Here is a 23,180-nt window from a genome sequence, read left to right as displayed (position 1 = left end):
TGGCTCCACAGATCAAGAACTTGCTATCCTGTCTGAAAAAGATAATATTTGCCCTCCCAGTTTGGGCAGGTTGCATTGACTAGAGCCAAGGATTATAAATATTACCATACATTTTAATTGATAAATGTATTAAACAATTTCTGATAACGTCTGTCACTCTGCCATTCCCAACCTATCCTGACAATTGTACATTTTGTAAACATGCTTTTGATGGTCAGAATTGCTCAGGTTTGTCCTCCAATCCACCCAGATTCCAGGGCACCATGGTAGACAGACACATTGAATACAACCACCACAGGAGAAAAAACACAACGATCATTTTTTTAATACAATGTGGCATGGTTATTGCTTATAAATAAAGTTTGAAATGTTTATCTCATTATGACTTGACATTTCATCTTGTTGTTAAGCTGTTTTTTAATTGTGGTAGTCAGTGATGGGGCAGAGTTAAGATCTGGGACGATAGGTGAATGGAAATTGTATTTACAGTTACACATTTTCATGAACAATTTGGGCAGTAAAGGACTATCTAGGTTTCCTTCTGCTGTGCACCCTTCCTCTCTCCAACAAAGGACTAGATAGCTGGGCAAGAGGGCATTCTCTCATAATAGAGTACTGCGTATCTTGCAATCTTCTGAAGATTCCTCCAAATTACTGACAGTGGAAGCTGCAACAGACCTGGGCCATGACATATCAGATTTCATATATGAACATAGATTTCATTGTATACCATCTGCACAAGTGGCTTGAGTCATTTTTATCAGATCTTGTTGCCATTGGCCTGACTTTGATCCGCCTTCATGTTTGAAATATTTTGACCTAATGAACTGCAGCAGATTGGCATAGAGGCATGTCATAGTGCTTCTCCAGCAGTTTGACTGCAGTCATTGTATCTTGCAAGTTTGCAATCCCAGCAAAACTGCATGCTCTCTCCTGCTGGTCTAGGAGAGTTGAGTTCAGATTCTATTTGGGGAAAAAGGATTGATGATATTGCTTGATTATGTCAATGTATTGACCCAATTAGCCAGATAGCTTTTTGTACTTGAATGATTCTGGTTCTTAAATAGGCTGGACTTGTTTTATATCAAAGCTTGTGCTGAATAATGCTGTGATTAACCTGTTCTGTGCACTGCTGACAGACGTACCCGGTCTCCACCATTTCACTCAGCAATATGTTGTCTGTTCTAATTTTCTCTTCAATAGTGCAAATTTCTGCAGTCTTAATTTTGCCCTCTGTTTTCTTATGTCATGTTCATATGTTGTTTTGATGAAATACATATATAATGTGTTAGATTTTGATTAAACATTTCTCATTATATATAATGCTGTTTTAAAAAAAAAAACCTTGATCACATAAAATTTGAAAACATTTAAAGTAAAATAATTTGTCATTTCAGCCATCTAACCCATCTACAGAAATGATATTTAATAATTTGGGCTGTTTTGTACTACTTGAACTATGTAATCTGAATGCATTTGTATTCCAGGTGGATGGAACAAATATTCAAAGCTTCACTAACCAGCAAGCTGTGGAAGTGCTGCGTCATACAAGTCAAATGGTGTGTCTCATTTTAATGAGAAGAGAAATTAAACCAGAAGCCTTGATGCAGTCTGAGTGTAAAGGTGAAGTGAAACCTGATAAGAATGGAGATGTCATCACATTAGATGACAAACCCCCCACAGGTAAATTGGTTGTTCCTGTCTTTACCATATATTTTATTTGCTATTGTCACTAGTTCACAATCATCTTTTATGTCACTCTATATCTTTAGAACAATGACCAGATTATTTAACGTTGCTGTATTTATAATAATTCAATTGAATACTTTACTACTGTCCAATAATCAAAGTGTATGTGGAACGTTAAAATAAATTGAAAGAACTGAAGTGAAAGTGGAGAAAGAAAAAAACATGCTGTAATGTTTTCTGCACAAAATTGGGATTAAAAAAAATATTTTCTTAATACGATTGATAAATGATGTGAATATTATTTTTCAGTCAGTTCTGTTCACCTCATGAATTATATTGGAAATCATTAATTCCTTTGATAAATTAGTTGTTACCCATGTTTTTGTGAACTATTTGTAGTATTGAATGAAGAACCATCACCACCAGAGAACAGGACTTCAAGTTCTGCCCCAATCGATGAACAAGAAATTGAATCTGAGTTGGAAGGTGAAGTCAGGTTCACAGTCACGGATACTTCTCTTAGTGGTATGAGGTGCTTTTAAAATCAATAGGCTTGATTATCAGGCATTATGTCAAACTTTGTTTACAAGCAGTTTGATGCCTATAGTGGTCTGTCTAGCACCTATTTTAGAAATACTGATTGTCAATTGCCAAATGTAAGGACAGCAGTAGAACTACTGCCTTATGGCGACAGAGACCTGGGTTCGATCCTGACTACGGGTGCTCTCTGGCGTTTGTACGTTCTCCCCGTGACCTGTGTGGGTTTTCTCCGAGATCTTCGGTTTTCTCCCACACTCCAAAGACCTGCAGGTTTGTAGGTTAATAGCTTGGTATAAATGTAAATTGTCGCCTCTGTATGTGGGATAGTGAAAGTGTATGGGGATCGCTGGTCAGCACGGACTTGGTGGGCTGAAGGGCCTGTTTCTGCGCTGTCTCTAAACTAAACGTACTGGTTAACACAATATATGAATCAATGAGGTTTGGGATTTCTCCAGACCTTTTTGCTGGTAGTTTTTGGAAACTGATTGAGAAACTAATATGCTTGCTATCATTGCAGCCTGCAGGGTTGGGATGTTATAAATCCAAGTAAAGCCTCATGTTCTGTCTCTCAGAACAACCATGTGATGGCAAGAAGTTGATTGGAGAACTGAGTTGAAACCAATATAACAACAACAAGCCATTGACATCTGAACTTCAGCACCTGATCCCCTTCCTTTTACTCTATTTACCCTTGACCCCAACTGCCAGAAATCTAAGCTCCCTGTTTCCTCCCCCTATCTCCAACAATTACATATTTCAGGCATCCCAATGTCAACAGTGTCAATCCAGGATTCTTGATCTCCCTCCATCACAACATATAAAATCTGCTGCATGACCATCATTGTTTGACCACCCCTTTTACAAAGCTGGCATTTGCATTGCCTTTTCCTCTGCCCTAGTTTCTGACAAAGTGTGCCCAGTGTTTCACCAGGACTTAAGTCAAACTTCGAACTCTCACTGCCTCTGTATCTCTTCCTTTAAAAGGTTGCTTCGAAACTTCCCAGCCATCAGATAGAAGAGGAATGTTTATTTGTGGACTTTTAAAGAGATGTTAACATTTTCAAATCCAAATGACAAACTGGTGATTCTTGTGACAGACATTTTTGAAGGGTGATTTTAGTGAGACACCAAATCCTAGATGGAAAAAAATGATTTGCTTTATTAATCTTTTTATTTCAGGATTTCAACTCAGTTTGTCAGAAGAAGAAAGCCTTTGTGTTAAATGGCAGGAGATTCTTGGTGCTAACTATGAAATTGTGGTATGTTTATTTAAACATTTTAATTTGTGAGTCAATGTCCCGTAAACATTGTTATGGGCCTGTCCCACTTAGGCGATTTTTTAGGCGACTGCCGGTGACTAGGCTGTCGCCGGGGTGTCGCCTGTATGGTCGTGTGTAGTCTCCTCAGTCGCCCCAAGAGTCGTAGCGTTTTTCTGGTCGCCGCTGGATTTTGAAATGTTCAAAACTTTTCGGTGACAGTCGGCGACCGTGGGCTTGTCATACCTTGTCTTCTCCTGACGTAGGTGCTGTCGTAGGTTGTCGCCAGGTGACGTAGGTTGTCGCCGGTGCTGACTTCGGTGAATTCCATTATCCTAGTCGCCGGCAGTCGCCTAAAAAATCGCTTCAGTGGGACAGGCCCATTAGCCCAGTCGCCGGTTTTTCAGTGACATGCTACGACTATGACAGTTGCCTAAAAAATCGCCTAGTGGGACAGGCCCTTTAAACTACCACAGTTCTTTAATGATTCTCATCGTTAGCTACATATTAATTTCATTCTACCTATTTCCAATCGGAACTTGTCATGAACTGTAACCACTAGCTTCAACCCTCTTCTCACTCACTGTCTTAGGCTGAGCAGACTATTCACAAACATGGAATTCCATTTGATTTGGACTTAAGGATTTGACCCCATCTGCTCTGTCACCAAGACCATCCATTTCCTGCTCTGTCATTGTAACATATTGATGCAGTAATTCTTACTTATTTCCAGTCATCTTCCCTTTTTCCATCCATAAAACTGAACTTGTTCAAAACTGAGGGCCTAACCCCATGGTCAAGTCAAGTGTCAAGTGAGTTTATTGTCAGTGAATACTGATCCACTTTGACTGTACTTGTTTCAGTGACAAAAGCATAGATTGTTGCACAGTTAATAGCCTCTAGAGTCTCTGGAGGTGAATAAATATATGAAAGTCGAGGAATAGAGGGGAATGGAGAAATGGCACAGAGGAGAAGTTGTGGCTAGCCTCGGTGCCTATTTCTTTTTTTTTGCAATCTGGGACATATATTCCTTTGACACATAACTTTAAACTGTTATTTCAATCCACTAATTCATTTTTTGTATAGAATTTAGAGAAAAAGAACAAATCTAGCACTTATCTAAATCTATCAAGCCTTTCACTTATTTTCAGGTGACACAAGTAACAAAGTTCAGTGAAAGCAGTGGCCTGGGCATAAGTTTGGAAGCCACAATTGGGCATCATTATATTCGTTCTATTCTACCTGAGGGCCCTGTGGGGCGCAATGGCAAGTTATTCGGCGGAGATGAGTTATTGGAGGTAAGCATTAATTTGATCTCCAGTTTGTTGGAATGATAACCTAGTGTTCACTGGGTTTTCACTATCAATTATTTACTTATGACTTTTTCTTGGAAGAAGAAAATCTAATATTTAAATTTTTTTTTTGGAATATTCAGCTTTTGTTTTTCTAATAGAGAATGTAAGGTTAAAGTCAAGGATCGTTCCAAACTTTTCTCAGATATGCCCTTTTACTACTGACTTTCCCTACAAGCAGATGCTACAATTCATGGGGGGAGGCGTAAAGGGGGAAATGTTAAGGTCCAGCTATGAAGCTACAGGTCTTCATAGCGTCTTGGATCTCCTTTATTACTTTCCAGCCTCTGTCTCTACCGCCACCCTCCCCTTTTAAACTGGCTCCATCTCTTCCTTTGTGTTTCTCTTTTTATTTGTCACTCATCAGGCACTGTCTTATGGCTCCACTCCTTTTGTTCTATCTGCCCATCATCTCCTTCCTCACCCAATTCTTCTTACCACCTGCCAGACCTTGCCATCTCTATACTGGCTCACTCCACTCTATGCAGTCTCAACCCAAACCATTGACCATACATCTATCTCCACGGGTGCAGCCTGACCTGTTGAATTCCTCCAGCAGTTTGGTTTGGTTCCAGTAAACAAACTGCTTACATCCTCTGTGGTCTCTTGTGTCTTTAGGATCTGTAATTTCCTGGTTTCCATTCTCAATCACTTTCTTTCACTTGTTTATAAACAAAGGCATAGGCTCTGAAATGTCACCTATCTGCATCTGTGAGGTGTTTTTTGACATGTGCATTCTAATTGTAATTTAGTCAAGTGGATGTGGTAACATAAAACCCTAAGGGCATGACATAGGTGCAGAATTAGGCCATTTGGCCCATCGAGTCTACTCCATCATTCGATCTATTTTTTCCTCTCAACACCATTCTCTCCCCATAACCTTTGACGCCCATACTCATCAAGACCATCAAACTCCACTTTAACATCGCCCAATAACTTGGCCTCCACAGTCGTCTGTGGCAAATCCACAGGTCCACCACCCTGACCATAGAATCTCCATTCCAAGTTATGTCCTTTTATTCTGATGCTATGGCCTTGGTTGTAGTCCCTCCCACTACCCTAAACATTCTCTCCACATCCACTCTAGCTTGGCCTGGACATTGAAGTGGTTTGCAGAGGCTGAATGTAAATGATACAATGTAGATTGGACATCATTGTCTGGCAGTAGTCGGCACAACTAACTTGGGCTGCTCGTGCAAGAAATGCAAATGTCACTGTAAATTTTGTTTTATACATGTTTCAAGTGGTCCATGATACTTTTGAGACAAGGGAAGGGTATAATTAGTGGGTTTGAATATATCAAACACCATTAATGACAGCTTTTGATCCTCATTCAGCATTTTGTTTTGGAGGTATGCTAATGAAATCTAATTATATTAATTTTACTGAATGGTTTAATAATTTATCTACCTGATCCATTTGCCATGGGAAGTATTTCTGATGCACTTGAAACAATATATAGGAGTTATCCAATATAGCAATCATTTTGGAACTGGAACATAAATTCACAAGTTTTATATGCTAAATGTACAGTTGCAATTTCCTCCATAGTATTGGAGAAATCCCTAACATCATTCCGTATCCTTTTGACCATCTTTCATTGTTCTTGCTTTTGTTGTTTTGTTTTAGTTAGAATTAAACAATAATATCAAGAATGTTAATACGATTGTAGAATTGTTTGCATAGTGATAACGCAAATTTAAAACATTAAGTTAACTTGGCGAGGAGGGAATGTTATCTCGAAATAATTAATATTCTAGTTAAACATGTTTAACTTTAATTCAAATGTTATCAAGGAACTCATTGTTCTCTGCATTTTAGGTGAATGGTATACCACTCCTTGGTAAGAATCATAAAGATGTTGTCAGTATTCTAAAGGACTTGCCTATCAGTGTCACCATGGTCTGCTGCCATCCCATCCTTGAGATCAAAATGGAAACTGATATTAATAATGTGGTTTCCAAAGAAGAACCTGTTCAAGCAAATGAAGAGGTATTGTAATGATGGTATCTAACACAATATTCTCTATTGTTAAAATGGTATTTTTGAATTTTCCAATGATAGAAATGTTCGCTTCACTTTGTTGGCTTTTGTTTTTATGATAATGGATCATGTAGAATTAAACCTGTATGTTGTGGCTTCAAAATAAGTCTTCCAGTACAAAACTGCCAGGTCACATCGTTCACATGAGTAATTGGAATGCAAAGTTTGGATTATTAGCTTCTATTAATAACTGGTTGCCGCGGGAGGTCGAGTGTTTTGTTGATAAAGTTGGCGATATATTAATTTGATGATCGTTTGTTTGTAAACTGTCAACATAGGCAGTCTTTGATTGTGTTTATACTCTGTATGTTTATTTTTATTTTTTGGATAAAAGTATTTGTATAATAAAAAAGAAAGAGAAAATCAACTAGCCTTTGATAATGCGAATGCCACGGATCCTGATCCTGCTGGCATGATAAGTGCATGATTTGAGGTACAATGCTATCATGTATAGCACACTGAACTTTATTGAATTAAGGGAAAATACATATTATAACAAAATTAAACAGGTAATTATTTATATCAGACAAATTAACAGGATGCATGGATACTAAATTCCTGCTATTTATAGAAAGCTGTGCAACCGCTCAAAGTCCTCTGACTCCATCATAGAAACATAGAAAATAGGTGCAGGAGGAGGCCATTCGAGCCAGCACCGCCATTCATTATGATCATGGCTGGTCGTCCCCAATCAATAACCCGTGCCTGCCTTCTCCCCATATCCCTTGATTCCACTAGCCCCTAGAGCTCTATCTAACTCTCTCTTAAATCCATCCAGTGATTTGACCTCCAATGCCCTCTATGGCAGGGAATTCCACAATTTCACAACTCTCTGGGTGAAAAAGTTTATTCTCACCTCGGCTTAAATGGCCTCCCCTTTATTCGAAGTGTGGCCCCTGGTTCTGGACTTGCCCAACATTGGGAACATTTATCCTGCATCTAGCTTGTCCAGTCCTTTTATAAGATACCCCCTCATCCTTCTAAACTCCAGTGAATACCAGCCTAGTCTTTTCTATCTTTCCTCAAATGACAGTCCCGCCATCCCAGGGATCAATCTCTTGAACCTACGCGGCACTGCCTCAATCACAAGGATGTCCTTCCTCAAATTAGGAGTCCATCAGTAAGTTAAAATGGCTAACAATGCATATTCTGGCAGTCAAATCTGGATTAAGATAAAGGCACAGGTGAACATTTATTTTGCAGTGGGACTGAGAGCTGGAAGCAGCATCAAGTGATGGAGTTGCATTTGTGCTTTTGTTGTCTAGCCACATCTAAGGGCGACTAACAACTAATTATTTGCCATTTCCTTTCAAGTCTGACATTCTTGGACTTGAGAAAGAATTGATGAGTAGTGCACAGGAGGAGTGGTTTGACTGATAGAGAAATAGGGAATAAGAGCATCAAAGCTACATGACAAAAAGCTGGAGTAACAGCGGGACAGGCAGAGGAAAGAAGGAATGGGTGACGTTTTGGGTGGAGACCCTTCTTCAGACTGAAAGTCACAGGAAAGGGAAACTAGGGCTATAGACGATGATGCAGAGAGATAAAGAACAATGAATGAAAGATATGCAAAAAAGTTACAATGGTAAAGGAAACAGGCCATTGTTAGCTGTTTGTTGGGTGAAAACGAAAAGCTGGTATGACTTGAGTGGGGGAGGGATAGAAAGAGAGGGAATGCCGGGGTTACCTGAAGTGAGAGAAATCAAAATTCATACCACTGGGCTGCAAGCTGCCCAAGCGAAATATGAGATGCTGTTCCTCCAGTTTGCATTTAGTCTCACTCTGACAATGGAGGAGACCTAGGACAGAAAGGTCAATGTGTAAATTGGAAGGAGAATTAAAGTGTTTCGCAACGGGGAGATCAGGTAGGTTCAGGCAGACTGAGTGAAGGTGTTCAGCAAAACGATCACCCAGTCTACGTTTGGTCTCGCCAATGCATAAGTCCACATCTTGAACAACGGATACAGCAGATGAGGTTGAAGGAGGTGCAAGTGAATCTCTGCCTAACCTTCTTCTTCTTTCGTGTGGCGTGCACAGCCTAAAGTTGTTGGACAACTTGTTCTATTTGATCTTCCATTTGTGCACGTCGAGTTGATTGCATTAGTCGAAACAAGGTGGACCACGTGAAGGTTGCAATCTTCCACCTCTCTGCCTAACCTGAAAGGACTATTGGGGTCCCGGGACAGAGTTGAGGGAGGAGGTATAGGGACAGGTGTTGCATCTTCTGCGGTTGCAGAGGAAGGTACCTGGGGAGGGGGTGGTTTGGGTAGGAAGGGATGAGTTAACCAGGGAGTTGCAGAGGGAATGGTTTCTGCAGAAGACAGAAATGGATGGAGATGGGAAGATGTGATTAGTGTTGGGATTTTGTTGTGAGGTGGCGAAAATTTTGAAGGATTATGTGTTGAATGCGAAGGCTGATGGGGTGAAAGGTAAGGACTAGGGGGACGCTGTCTTTGTTGCGACTATGGGTAGGGGAGCAAGGGCAGAGCTGTGGAGTACTGAGGAGACACGAGTGATGGCCTCATCTATGATGGGAGAGGGGAACCCCCGTTCCCTAAAGAATAAGGACATCTCGGATGTCGTGGTATGGAACACCTCATCTTGGGTGCAGATGCAGCGTAGAAGGAGGAATTGGGAGTAGAGGATGGAGTCTTTGCAGGAACCAGGGTGGGAAGATGTGCAGTGGAGATAGTTGTGGGAGTCAGTTGGTTTGTAATAGACGTCAATCGATATTCTATTTCCTGTGATGGAGATTGTGAGATCAAGAAAGTGGAGGGAGGTGTTCGAGATGATCCAGATAAATTTGAGTGCAGGATGAAAATTGGTGGTGAAGTTGATGCAGTCCATGAGTTTGCATGGGTGCAAGAGGTAGCAGTGTCACAGTCGTCAATGTAACGGAGATAGAGTTCGGGAATAGAGCCAGTGTACGCCTGGAACAGGGATTGTTCAAAGCACCCTGCAAAGAGACAGGCATAGCTGGGGCCCAAGGAGCTGGGGCTCCTTTGACTCCTAAGGGGTAGGAGTTGAAGGAGAAGTTGTTAAGGGTGAGGACCAGCTCCGCTAGGCGGAGTAGAGTATTAGTAGAGGGTAATTTGATGGTTTTGCAGTCGAGGAAGAAAGGTCTTCCTGGTGGGGGATGGCGGTGTAGAGTGACTGAACGTCCACAGTAAAGATGAGGTGGGGGCTCAGAAAGCGTGAAGCCCCTGTCCCACGATGCGAGTTCACCCAAGAGCTCTCCCGAGTTAAAAAAAAAATCAAACTCGTGGTAAGTACCTAGAATGTACGTAGCGGGTACGTCGGAGCTCATGGATGTCTCGTAGCGGCTCATAACGGTAACGGCAGGTACTCGGGAAACGTGGAAACTCGTGAAGTTTTTTCAACAGTGTGAAAAATTTCCAAGAGTAAAACAATCGTGATGAAGTACCACGAGTTTGATTTTTTTTTTAAACTCGGGAAAGCTCTTGGGTGAACTCGTACCGTGGGACAGGGGCTTTAGTCATTAAAGAAACGAAGGGCATGTGAAGTATTTTGGACATAGGTCGGGAGAGATTGGACCAGGGAGGATAGGATGGAGTCGAGGTACGTGGAAATCATTTTAGTGGGACAAGAGCGAGCAGAAACAAGAAGCCAGGGCAGTTATGTTTATAGATTTATTTGGTTTAAACCAGCATCTGCAGTTCCTTCCAACACATCAAGGCTACATGTATAGCTGTTCCACAAGAAATGAGACGATTAAATTAAATTTAATTTTATTGATCTATCAGGTCATTAAAGATCTGAAAGATATTTTGTATGGTCATTAAGCTAAAATATGTTGCTTCATCTCGGAAGTTCCCAATATTTTTTTTTTCTCATTGTATCTTCTACCCACTGCCTGATTTTGTAAAACCATTGCAAATACATATCTTATTTACGTAATTACTAAATAAACTTTTTTTTAATTGGTTCTTCAGTTTCATCCAACTACAGTACGTGCTTTATGTTTTAAAATTATGGTAAAATAAGTGTTTGTATTTGAAATTTCTATCTTGGTGTGCAGTTTGTCAGTAAAAATAAGTAATTCAAATGAATATATTGCAATCATTTTCTAGGTATTAGAATTTCTTCCTTCATCAGCAACTCTGGCTTGGAGTAGTGATCAAGAGGAACCTGTTGGTGACAAAATGTTTTTACAGGTACTGTTTCTGTTTTGAATTTGATTTAAATTAATATTGAATCCGTCTATATCCGAAACTTGGTGATGACATCATGATAGGTTCAGGCATGAGTCGACAGACAAGTAATAGAAAAAAAACAGAAAATGATGGAAGAACTAAGCCAGTCGAACAGCATTTGTGGAAGGAGAAACCAATCAATGTTTTAATTCGAGAACCCTTCCACAGAACTGGGGGAACAGTGGAAGAGTTATATTTTCCAAACACAGCTAGTTGGTGGAGCGTGGTGCGAAGTTCTGACCATTAAGATTACATTTTAGAGTTGAGAAAGACACATTACCATGTTAGTCTGAAATTATGAGAATGCAGTTTATCTAAAGTTGGAAATTTCAGTGTTGATTTCACTGCCCTCAGGAAAGATTCGATGTGACACTGCAAAGTGCTCACTCTATCATGCGTGCAGTGCATCTGCAAGGATTTTAAATAATTAAAGTGAAAATGTTTTGGAGTTAAATTATCCTAGAGATTTCACTGAACACTCTTTCAAAATCTTTCCTGACTGTAAATAAAAACTAATGTGCATCTCTTTTTTGCTTAGACCCCTTCAAATGAAAAGAAACTAAACCAATACATTTATCTTCTTGCCAGAGCTGTTGAATTGAACACCAAATTTCTGAAGGATTGGTCCATTTTCATAATCATAATTACTTTATTAGCCAAGTATGTTTTGCTTCATACGAGGAATTTGATTTGCCGTACAGTCATACCAATATAAAGCAACAAAACACGCAAAAATACATTTTAACGTAAACATCCACCACAGTGACTCTTCCACATTTCTCACTGTGATGGAAGGCGAAAAAAAGTTCAATCTCTTCCCTTCTTTGTTCTCCCGCTTTCGAGGGCCTCGAGCCTTCTGTTGACGGGGTGCTCTTGACTTCCGTAGCCAGCGGCAGGCCCTCCATGTTGGGGCGATCAAGCTCCTGCTTCGGGGGGAAATCTCAGCTCCCCATGCGCCGGGCGATCTACCCAGGTCAGGGCTGGTCCTAACCTTCTGCGACTGGAGCTTCCCGACATCAGCCTCTACCTGAGACTGCGGGCTCCTCGATGGTGAAATCTGCAGGCCGCAGTTGGAGCGTCGATCCCAGGCAAGGGATCGCAGGCTCAGATGGTAAGTACACGGCGCCGTGGTGGGGCCCAAAGTCAGTATCGATCAAGGCCTCCAGCTTCATGATGTTAGGCCGCAGAGCAACTGGAGATGCGATCCAGAAAACAATCACACCTCCGGCAAGGTGAGAGGTTGAAAAAAAGATGGAATTGAAGACCTCGTGGGGAGATGGCCATGGAGGAGGTTACTATTCAGGACCACCTGGGAGATCAAAAAGCTTTCATTGGATGAATGGAAATGCTGGGAAAACTCTTAAGACTTCTGAGAGGATCAGAGGGTTGTGTGAGAACACAGAAGATTAGAAGGTCAGAAGCATCTTGGACTGTACACTGCAGGTCCAGGGTGAAATAGACAAACTTGATCCAACGGTTATTAAAGTCTATCATCACCCTGCCGTTTTGCAGGATCTTGCGCTCTCATGGACCATCACATCTAGTCTATTAAGCAGTGATCAAAATTGGGATCATTCTGATTGCAGCCAAACAACTGTTTTATTGCGATTCATGTTAAATTCCTTGGAACGCTGTCTCCATTTGTAAAAACTCAGGATCTCTCATATTTATCACTTTCACATCTTGCCTCCTGCCCTCTCTTTAAAATTGTCCTCTTTATTTTACATTGTTTTTCTTGGTTCTATATACTAAAATCTTATCAAATTATACTTCCATGTTAAACTGCATCTGCTGTGCCTAAAAAGAGACACAGAGTGCTGGAGGAACTCGGCTGACCAGGCAGCATCTCTTGGAGAGCACGGACAGCACTTTGTATCTTTTTTGTAAACCAACATCTGCAGTTCCTTGTTTCTGGGATATCTATATCCTCTTCAAGCCTATCGATGTCTTCCTCCCTGTTTATCATGTGTAGTGCCATCTACAAATTTTGATATGGTTCCCTGTACACGCAAGCTTAAATCATGAATAACTGAATGAATCCATAAGTTTATTGGCCAAGTATGTACACATACAAGGAATTTGTATGTGTACGCTCGCAAGTAACAACACGACATAAAGTAAACAATTAAGGATAAAACATTGAAACATTAAGAATAAAACATTATAGTTTAAACATGTGAATTAAATAAAATACCAGAGCAAAAGGAGGTTACAGACTTTTGGTTATAGAGTAGAGCTACTGCTTGTGGGGAAAAAAGCTGTTTTTATGTCTGGCTGTGGCGGCTTTGACAGTCCGGAGTCGCCTACCAGAGGTAAGTGCTTCAAAGAGTTTGTGGCCAGGGTGAGAGGGGACAGAGATGATTTTATCCGCTCGCTTACTGGCCCTTGCAGTGTACAGTTCGTCAATGGAGGGAAGGTTGCAGCCCAATTCCTTCTCAGTTGATTGAACAATTCGCTACAGCCTCCGGATGTCGTTCTTGGTGGCTGAGCCAAACCAGACCATGATGGAGAAGATGAGGACAGACTCTACGATGGTAGTATAGCATTAGACCATCTTTGCCTGTGGCAGATTGCGTTTCCTCAGCTGCCGCAGGAAGTACATCCTCTGTTAGGCCTTTTTAACAGTGGAGTCGATGGTGGCCCCCCATTTAAGTTCCTTGGAGATGATGGTTCCAAGGAACTTAAATGACTCCACAGATGTGACACTGGTGTTGTTGATGGTGAGTGGGGGGAGGGGAGGGGGAACACTCCTAAAGTCTACTATCAATTCCACTGTCTTAAGCGTATTAAGCCCCAGGTTGTTACGAAGGCACGAGGACACCAGCTGTGTCACATGAGCAAAAATGTAGAAAACGAGATGTTACCAATGACCCTTATGAGACACGAATGCATACTTTCCACCAGTTAAAACTACAACAGTTACCATGACTTTTGATTTCCTGTCCTTAAGACACTTTCTTATCCATATTGCCTTCGGCCCTTTTATTCCAAAAGCCTTATTTTATTTGTTATGGAGAAAAAACGCATGGAAACAGGCAAACCAGTCCATGTCAACATTTGGTTATATCTGGTTACCCATTCACACTAATCTTACATTAGTCCCACTTTTTATTCTGTCCAATTATCACAAGCTCTCCCTCGATTCAATCACTCGCCTACATACTGCTGGCAATTTAGGGTAGCCAATTAATCTACCAACTTGCACATTTTTGAATGTGGGGCGAAACCAGAGTCACCAGACATAACCCACACAGTCACTCTCCACATAGCTAGCACCGGAGGTCGGAATTGAACTAAGGTCTCCGGTACTATAAGGCAGTGACTCTACTAGCTGCATCAATGTGCCACCCTTTGATAAACTTATTGTGTGGCATGTAAATACATTTTGAAAAAAAAAAATTTCAAATGTTTTTACAGATGCACACTGATAATGAATTCACATCAACCTCTGAGGCAGAAAACGGTGCTGTGGTTGACATGGACAGAGAGCAGAGTTGTGTGGATGCACAAGGATCTCAACTAGCTATGTGGGAAGCTGAAATCCAAAACATCGAATTGGAGAAAGGTAGTTCTGGGCTTGGTTTCAGCATTCTGGATTATCAGGTAGGTAATAATAATCTGCTCACACTGCAATGACACATCCTTCCAGGTTTTAAGCTGTTTATTATTAAATTCTGCATATATTTTTCAAGGGAAATGCAATTTATATAGAGATGTACTTGAACGCATGTACTAAAGGTTAAATCTGTGGCGATTTCAAACAAAGGAAATTTTTGGCTTCAACGATAACATTTTTGCACCTAAAATCACAGGATCCAGTTGACCCACTTCGGACAGTCATTGTGATACGGTCATTAGTACCGAGTGGTGTGGCTGAACTAGATGGTAGACTTCTTCCAGGAGATCGACTCATGTTTGTTAACCAAATTAACCTGGAGAATGCTATTCTTGAGGAAGCTGTTCAGGCGCTGAAAGGTGCATCAGGAGGCAGCGTTCGAATCGGAGTAGCCAAGCCTTTGCCGGTAAGTTTGTACTTGAAAGGTTTTGATATGTGAGTCAATGCAATGTGAATTGTGGCAATTCTTCAGTGCATGGGTAACCAACCCTGTTTTCGCAGTGGAAACAAATCTGATATTTTGCATTTGACATGGGCCACACGTTACAAGTATTTGCGAGGATCGTGAAAAATTCATGGTCCATCCCATAGTTTGATGGGTCCCACTCAAAAGTTTCCATGGGCCTCATATTTGTTATTTGTTGATGTATGCTTTTTTTTAACATTGCAGTTTGGGAAAAAATATCCCATAATATTCATGTAGTTTAATTATTTATTCAAGTGTTCTTACAAGATGGATTGGAATATAAATTGGGTACTCAAACCTAATGGAGTATTTCAGGAAATAAGACTTCTGTAATTCGGCATCAGATACTAAATCCCATTCAACCAAAGTGAACATTTCAACTAGATTTAAGATACCGTATTTCCCGGCAATGAAGACTCACCTGCGTCGAAGACGCACCCCCATTTTGAGTTGCTAAATTTTGAAAAAAGGCTGGCAGGACATAGAATTTGTCACGCTCAAAAAAAATAAAATTATAAAAAATAAAGATAAAGAAAGTAACAATTCAATTTGCCCAAGGCTTCCAGATATCCTCCATTCTAAATGACTGAATGGGTGGGGGGTGGAGAGTGACCGCATGTGGAGAGATGGTGGGAAAAATGGGAGCACATCGGGACAAGTTGAATCAGTTGTGATCTTATTGAATGACAACACTAGTTTAAGGGATCAATTGTGGTTACTCACGCTAACACAGGAGTAACAGGAGTAAGCTCCACCGCCCGCTGTCCTGTTATCCATTGCCCACTGACCCGCTCCACTCTATGATCTTTGCTCTCGAGTTGGTCCCCTCACTGTCCGGTCTCCGAGCCAGGTCAAAAATGGGGATAACGAGAATTTAAAAACTAATAACAACTGCTTTTGTGCGCGTCTGTTGACAAGGCAGCAGCATTCTTATTCTCTCTGTTATTCTCACTTGACCGACAACCGCCACATACCTCCAAAGCATGTCCCCATGCAAATTTACATTGAAAGACATGGACCGGGCAGTGAATGCCATGCAGTGTCACCTAGAACAGCAAGTGAGGCCATGTCCTGCTCCCGCGGCCGTCGGAATTGAAGGATTTGTGGGAAGCGGCTGACACGAGCGAGGCTGGAGAGAGGTGTTCAGAGGGAGAGCACTGCCAGAGGTGAGCGGGCCGGCAGAAGGTGCTGAGGTGGCGACCGGTTCCACTGTTCGGTCCCAGTGGCCGCTTGCAGCCACCCGACCTACTTCCCTACCCGGCCACAATGCCGTGGCTCTGCACCCGGAGCGCCGCGGCAGCGGTGAATAAGTTGCTGGCATGATTCCCGACTCCCTCCTTCTCAACGCTCCTGCCCGTGCTGACCCGGGCCAGACTCCCCACATGCTGTGAAAGGAACTCTTCTCCCCCCCCCCCCCCCCCCCCCCCCCCCCCCCCCCCAGCGGCACTGCCGTTTTTCAGCCACTTCCCACTTTACAGCCGCTTCCCATCAGCTGCCAGCAATGGGAACATTCTTGATGTTGCTGTACTTAGGGATAGCCAAGTCTATCTTTCTTGGCTAACAACCTAACCTCCGGCCTCCAAGACGCAGGTAAATTTTTGTGCCTTATTTTTAGGTAAAAATAGAGTCTTCATTGCCGGGAATACGGTACATGTCAATCAATTGTATATTTTGTTCAAGGCACCATTTTGTACTCTTTAGTACTCTGATATTGTACCGTTTAACATGAAGCTGCTTTGGATGCTGAAGCTGCCACAGTCACCAGGAAAATGTTGCTGGTATCCACACCTTACTGTACTGTTAAGAAATTATTGTGGATAGGTGTAATTTCAAGAAAATAGCTCATTTGCTTTGATTTTAAAACTGGAAATGATCACTGATTCAGTAGTTACTTTATTCCAGAAGACTGATCTTCCAAAGATTGCATCTAAGCAGATTCCAATGAGGTTCTGAAATTGTAATTTCTTGCAATATTTAAGTTGAACATTTTGCTATAACCTATTAAGCAGCAGAAGAAAAGATGAATAGAGCTGATAGTTATTGGAGCATTGGGTTGTGTTTGTTAAATTTTAATTGTGTTGTGAAGATAAATGGGCAGAAACACAGTATTTTGTTGTGTTGTACTGTATGTTGTCTCTGAACAAATGCTGGAAAATTGTATGTTTTTTACCTTTTAATCATGTAGCTGGTTGGGAGATTTTAAATGTGGGCTTATTTTCTTTTCCGTCTTTGCATAAATAACTGATTTTTTTAATGACTAAATCGTAATTTACTTCAAATCAAATTAAATTATATGTACTGTATTCAATTTTGAGATGCCTTGCCCCTTTATTGTTTGGTGCAGTTTCTTTTAAGACATTGAAACTGCTAAATAAACTGACAAGAAGCAGCATGTATTGTGGGGAGGCACATGAGAATTCAGATGTTGAGTCTGGAGCAGAAAAGTTGTGCTTGAATAATGTTGTTTTTATTTACTTATGTATCAAGAATTTCCAACATATCCAATTTAATGGAGTACATTTTTATGTGATGCAGTTCTTTTCATCTCAATAAGACCAGGCCATTACAAATTTGTATTGAAAACTAAGATATCCTCAATAAAAAGCTTTCTCGAAAATTAACACAAAGTCTTCCAAAGTCTTGGGATGGCTTGGTGGTGCAGCGGTAGAGTTGCTGCCTTACAACGCCAGAGACCCGGGTTTGATCCTGACTACAGGTGCTATCTGCACAGACTTTGTACTCTCCGAGATCTTCGGTTTCCTCCCGCACTCCAAAGATGTACAGGTTTGTAGGTTCAAGAAGGAACTGCAGATGCTGGAAAATCGAAGGTAGACAAAAATGCTGGAGAAACTCAGCGGGTGAGGCAGCATCTATGGAGCGAAGGAAATTTACTTCGCTCCATAGATGCTGCCTCACCTGCTGAGTTTCTCCAGCAGGTTTATAGGTTAATGGCTTGGTATGAATGTAAAATTGCCTCTAGTATGTGTAGGATAGCGTTAATGTGCAGGGATCACTGGTTGGTGCGGACTTGGTGGGCTGAAGGACCTGTTTCCGCATTGTATATCTTAACTAAACTAAACTAACGATAGAATTTCAGTTATACAAGTCCGCTGCATGTGATATACGCAAACTTCACTCTTTCAGCAGTTTTCTCCAGAAGATGGAGATGTGCCTACTAATGAAGAATCCATACTCTCCTTTGATCAACCTTGTGATGGTGTTGAGGAGGAAGCTGCCGATGCTGCTGTCTTTCATGCAGAGTTAGCAATGGTTAGTTGATACTCCTTTGTGAGGTGTTCATAAGCGCAGCTTCATAACTATGCTTTTCTGCCTACTAACTGGTTCGTTCAAGTTCACATTTATTGTCACTTAACCAATTAAAACTGGCATTATAGATCTGCTAACTGTATAAATAATTGTTGAAACCTAAGATCAAGGGGGAAGGCGTTCATCAGCACAAAAATTAATCCACAATTCGATATAATGTTTAATAGAGAGCAACTGGTATAATATGAGTCATTCTAGCTGGCACTTTTATGCAGAATATATTGGCTTTGTGAGGAGTGCAGCATATGTTTACCAGCCTGATACCTGGATTTTAAAGATTAAATAATAAAGTGTGATTACAGAAACATTGGGAATCAATAAGAGGATATGTTGTAAAAGTTGAATGACATTTTCAATTTATCCTCTGGATTAGAGAGGAACTTGGAGTGGGAGCGGGAGCAATCCTTTGTCATGTCCCTCATAATAATGAAGAGGCACTGCTAGATGGATAACAGGTGTAAATGTATAAATTAAAAAGCAGAACCACAATAAAGTTAATCTCTATGTTATTACCTGAAATACATGAAGATTTACCTGGGAGTTTATAGAGTCTGTCCCACTTATGCAACCTTTACAGGCGACTGCAGGCACCCGTCATAGGTCGCCGAAATGTTCAACATGTTGAAAATTCAGCGGCGACCAGAAAGACGCTACGACTCTTTGGAAACCTCTCACGACCATACAGGCTGTATGGTCGTGAGAAGTCTCCTATGGTCGTGAGAGGTCACCCGCGACATGTCGCCTGTATGGTCGTGAGAGGTCTCCAAAGAGTCGTAGCGTCTTTCTGGTCGCCGGCAATAAAGTTCAATCTTCTTCCCCTTTGCTCTCCCTCGCTCTGGGCAGTCAAAGCCCCCGCAGCCGGCGGTCGAAGCCCCCGTCGGGGTGATCAAAACTCCCGTGTCGGGGTGGTTGAAACTCTGTTCACCATGGAGCTCCCGAGTCAGCCTCTTCTTACAATGTTAAAGTCCACAGGCCCCGCGATATTAAAGTCCCGCAGACTCCTGCGGCTTGGAGTGCCGGGTCGGTCTCCAGGAAAGGCCGGCAACTCCACGATGTTAGGCCGCAGTAGGGACGGAGATACAACACAGAAAACATGTGCATTTCCGTCTAGGTAAGAGATTGAAAAAAGTTTCCCCCAACCCCCACCCACCTCCATTTACTTTCCTATTTTCCATGCCAATCAGTCCGAAGAAGGGGCCTGACCCGATACATCACCTAGCCATTCCCTCCACAGAGGCTGCCTGGCCCGCTGAGTTATTCCAGTACTTAGTATTTTGTTCAAGGTTCCAGCATCCACAGCTCCTTGTGTCTATCTTCCTAATTATTCTTGAGAAGGTAATACTATGCTGCCACATTCAACAGCTGCTGTCCTTCTGATGATGATATTCCCATTCGATTATAGGGAGCTCTAGGATTTGGATCCAAGAATTATGAAAAAAATATAATACATGTTCAGGTCAGGAAAATGTATGATTTGAAAGTTAGTGGTGTTCCTAACTATACCATACACTTCGTCAACTATTTCACAATTCAATTTAATCAAGTTTCTAACATCATAGAATAAAAGATTTATTCATCTTGACTTCATCTTGCATTCCTTGGTGTCCTAACAAACGTTTTACCTCTTCCAAAGCTATTTAAATTAAGATAAGGGAAATAAAGGGAAGCTATTCCTCTTTGTGAGATTCCATGTCAGGAAATCAATTTATGTTACATCTGACTATTGAAATTGTGTAAATGAAAATACAAATATTGAACATCCATGCATTTCAGGAGAGTGGGATATTTGCATTGAACAATTTTCTTTCACCATGCACAAACCAGAAGATAATACCAACCAGAGCACATATAAAATTGTTACCTGCTTACCATTCTTTTCAATGTATTTGTGATAAAAATGATTCATCTTTGAGTTGAATTACAATCAATATCAGGTCTCATTAGACCCTGATCTTCAACTGTAAGTCTGCTTTGTTTCTCTGAGGTTTCTGACCGATAATGGGAATATTACCCACGTTTAATAGCTTTTTTTGACAATAGATAAAAATAGGTAATTTGTTTTTCTTCCGTGTACATCATGTGCTTCTCTATACATGATTTTTTAGGTAGAAGCAGCCGAAACTGACTTTGCTGATGAAAAGACATCTGAGGAAGAGGACCTCCATCAGGCCTCCACTGTGGCCATGCATGGCAGTGCATGTAGTGAAGACCTCTCACTTCCATCAATGTTTTACAAGGTATTGAAACTGCTTTGCTCTCATTGAAACTGCCACTATATAAATATACATTTAAATTAGTATATTTTAAAATGATTTATTATAAGACCTATAACATTCCAGATGATAGCAGGTGAGGAAGGATCAAACTAGCGTATTGCCTTGCCATTGGTAATGAAAGGAGGAAAGGTGCACATAAAACAAATTAATATTAAGACTAAAGGTGAAGTTAGGTGAAACTCGAAAGAGATTCTGTATTTCATGTTTTGGGGACTGTGAGTGAGTGTTGATCAATGAAGATTATTAGGATAGCACGGAGTAGGATGCCGTAGTCCAGTTATGCATTTTCTATCCATGCAGGCACTAACACTTGCATCCTGTTAGTATCAGTTTTGCGAATACATTTATTTTCATCCTATATTAGATCTATTTCAAAAGCACGTGTATGCAATCCTTGGGTAAGGGATTATGGATCCAGAAGGATGTTATGTGGAAGTGAAACACCAAGGCGATGAATGCATTGTTAGAAAATATTTCCCAATCTTATTGCGGTCTTTGGTCATTAAAGATAATATCTCTCAGCAAATGCACCGCATGTTTCTCTCATTGTTGCAAATAATATATCCCTAGCAGAAATATTCATCGTTAAAAACTCCTAACATCCTTCTGCCCACCTTATCTTCACACATTTATCAAAACTTCAGTTTGGACAGTTTAATTCAGTTTATTATTGTTATGTGTACCAAGATACAGTGAAAAGCTTGTTCTGAATGCTGTTTAGTCAAATTATTCTATACATGACTACAATCATGCACAAGCAAAAGAGGAAAATTAGTGTAAGTAGAATTTCATCTGGGATAGCATGCAAAGAGTTGCCACGTTCCAACACCATCATGCAACTTTCAAGTCTCAGATCTCTTTTATGTCAAAAAAATAATTCTCGCATTCAGTTCTCTTCCCTTCCCCCCCCAACCTGAAACATTACCTATCCATTTTCTCCAGAGATGCTGCCTGTCCCACTGAGTCACTCCAGCATTTTGTGTCTATCTGTAAAGTCCAATCTCGATGTGCAATTTCTTATTTTCACACTTTAAGGCCTGGTATCCTGGCAAATCAATAATATAAGGATCAAACTAGCCCAGTGCGATACTATCGGTTCCTTTTAATACCACTCTGTACAGCTCCTGCAGGCTGCACTCTCTCCCCTGGTTGCTGTGAGGCCTTCATCAGCCGCCTCTACCAACGCCATAACCTGCGATCGGTAATCTACCCTGTGTCTCCTCCTGCAGCCATCCTTCCACTTACGTACGCCAAGGACACCTTATACCCGTTCCTGAACTGATCACGGAAGGATGCTTTCTGAGGTTGTGGGAGGTGAGGTCTCAGACTCGCCTCCTATGCCCTTTATCTTCTGCCACCATTTTGAGATCACTAACAAACCTGAAAGTCATTGGAGATCCCTTTAAATAATGCAGATGGAATGTATTGTTCCGATTGTTAAAAAGCAGACTTCCCTTTATGTTGATCCCATCCACTAACTGAATTGTTGTGGTCTGGGAGGGTTGGAATCAACTCAGCATTTCAGAAATACTGATGTCACCAGCAACTTACACAACATTCTTCTGCATAAATGCAATTGCAACACAACAACCATCAGATAAATTTGGAATGAAAAGCTAAAATCAGTGGATGATGACATTGAAATGTTCCGATTCTTCTACACAGGGAGAGGATCACCAGACGTGGCAAATGCAAGTCAGTAAGATGGCACATGTATAGAATAATTTGATTAAAATTGGGATTGAAAATGGATAGGAGATCAGAGGAAAGCAATGCAGTTGAGCCACAGATCATGTGTTAAAGGAGAAAAATGAAAGTATGCTTGAGAAGAAATTGATAAGGGGCTCGAGAGTGGTAGAGGGTTGCACGATAGTTTGGAGCATGATGATCATAGGCAGTTCATAACTGCCAAGAAATTCGGGGCTATTAACTTCTATTTATCATTCCATTGGTGCCTGTTTTATTTGAAAATGACATGTGTTGTTACTTTACATGGTCTGTTGAGCTATCTCAGCATTTCTCTTGCCAAGACTGCTCATGAAGTTCAAACGGAGGAACTGCTATAATTTAGGTATTTTCACACAGACAAACCATGTGGGATGAAACAAAATTGCAGCAGATTACTCGAGTAGCAACATGGTGCAAGTGCAAAGATAGATAGTTCTAACTTTCCTTTGACATCATGCTACTTTAAAGCATTCAAATTATTTGAAAGAGCACACCTCAAAGTTGTAAATAAATATTTTCCTTTTTGAAGGATGTACAGGAAAGTTCATTGGGTGATTGCAGTGTATCCTCCATCAAAGAAAATGAAGGGAAACAGATGTCCTTAGCCAGAAGATTTGTGAAAACCATTACCATTGCAAAAGACAACGCTAGTCTTGGTGAGTGCTCAATATCA

General features: G+C 41.0%; 1 protein-coding gene across 12 annotated transcripts in view; it reads left to right on the top strand.

The window, feature by feature from the left end:
* Positions 1-23,180, top strand: part of mpdz (multiple PDZ domain crumbs cell polarity complex component) — a 171,451-nt gene that overhangs the window by 46,879 nt on the left and 101,392 nt on the right. For 10 of the 12 annotated variants that reach the window (XM_033018014.1, XM_033018012.1, XM_033018007.1 and 7 more), the window contains 11 exons: positions 1,488-1,683; positions 2,089-2,214; positions 3,409-3,488; positions 4,637-4,783; positions 6,659-6,829; positions 10,972-11,055; positions 14,512-14,697; positions 14,907-15,116; positions 18,321-18,446; positions 20,609-20,740; positions 23,037-23,163. In XM_033018014.1, the coding sequence (XP_032873905.1) occupies positions 1,488-1,683; positions 2,089-2,214; positions 3,409-3,488; positions 4,637-4,783; positions 6,659-6,829; positions 10,972-11,055; positions 14,512-14,697; positions 14,907-15,116; positions 18,321-18,446; positions 20,609-20,740; positions 23,037-23,163 (1,585 nt within the window). The remainder of the gene's footprint in view (positions 1-1,487; positions 1,684-2,088; positions 2,215-3,408; positions 3,489-4,636; positions 4,784-6,658; positions 6,830-10,971; positions 11,056-14,511; positions 14,698-14,906; positions 15,117-18,320; positions 18,447-20,608; positions 20,741-23,036; positions 23,164-23,180) is intronic. The other 2 variants (XM_033018008.1, XM_033018005.1) reach the window with 2 other exon arrangements.

The sequence above is a fragment of the Amblyraja radiata genome, chromosome 3 (assembly GCF_010909765.2).
Source record: "Amblyraja radiata isolate CabotCenter1 chromosome 3, sAmbRad1.1.pri, whole genome shotgun sequence".
Taxonomy (NCBI): domain Eukaryota; kingdom Metazoa; phylum Chordata; class Chondrichthyes; order Rajiformes; family Rajidae; genus Amblyraja; species Amblyraja radiata.
This window is presented reverse-complemented; position numbering and strand designations above follow the sequence as displayed.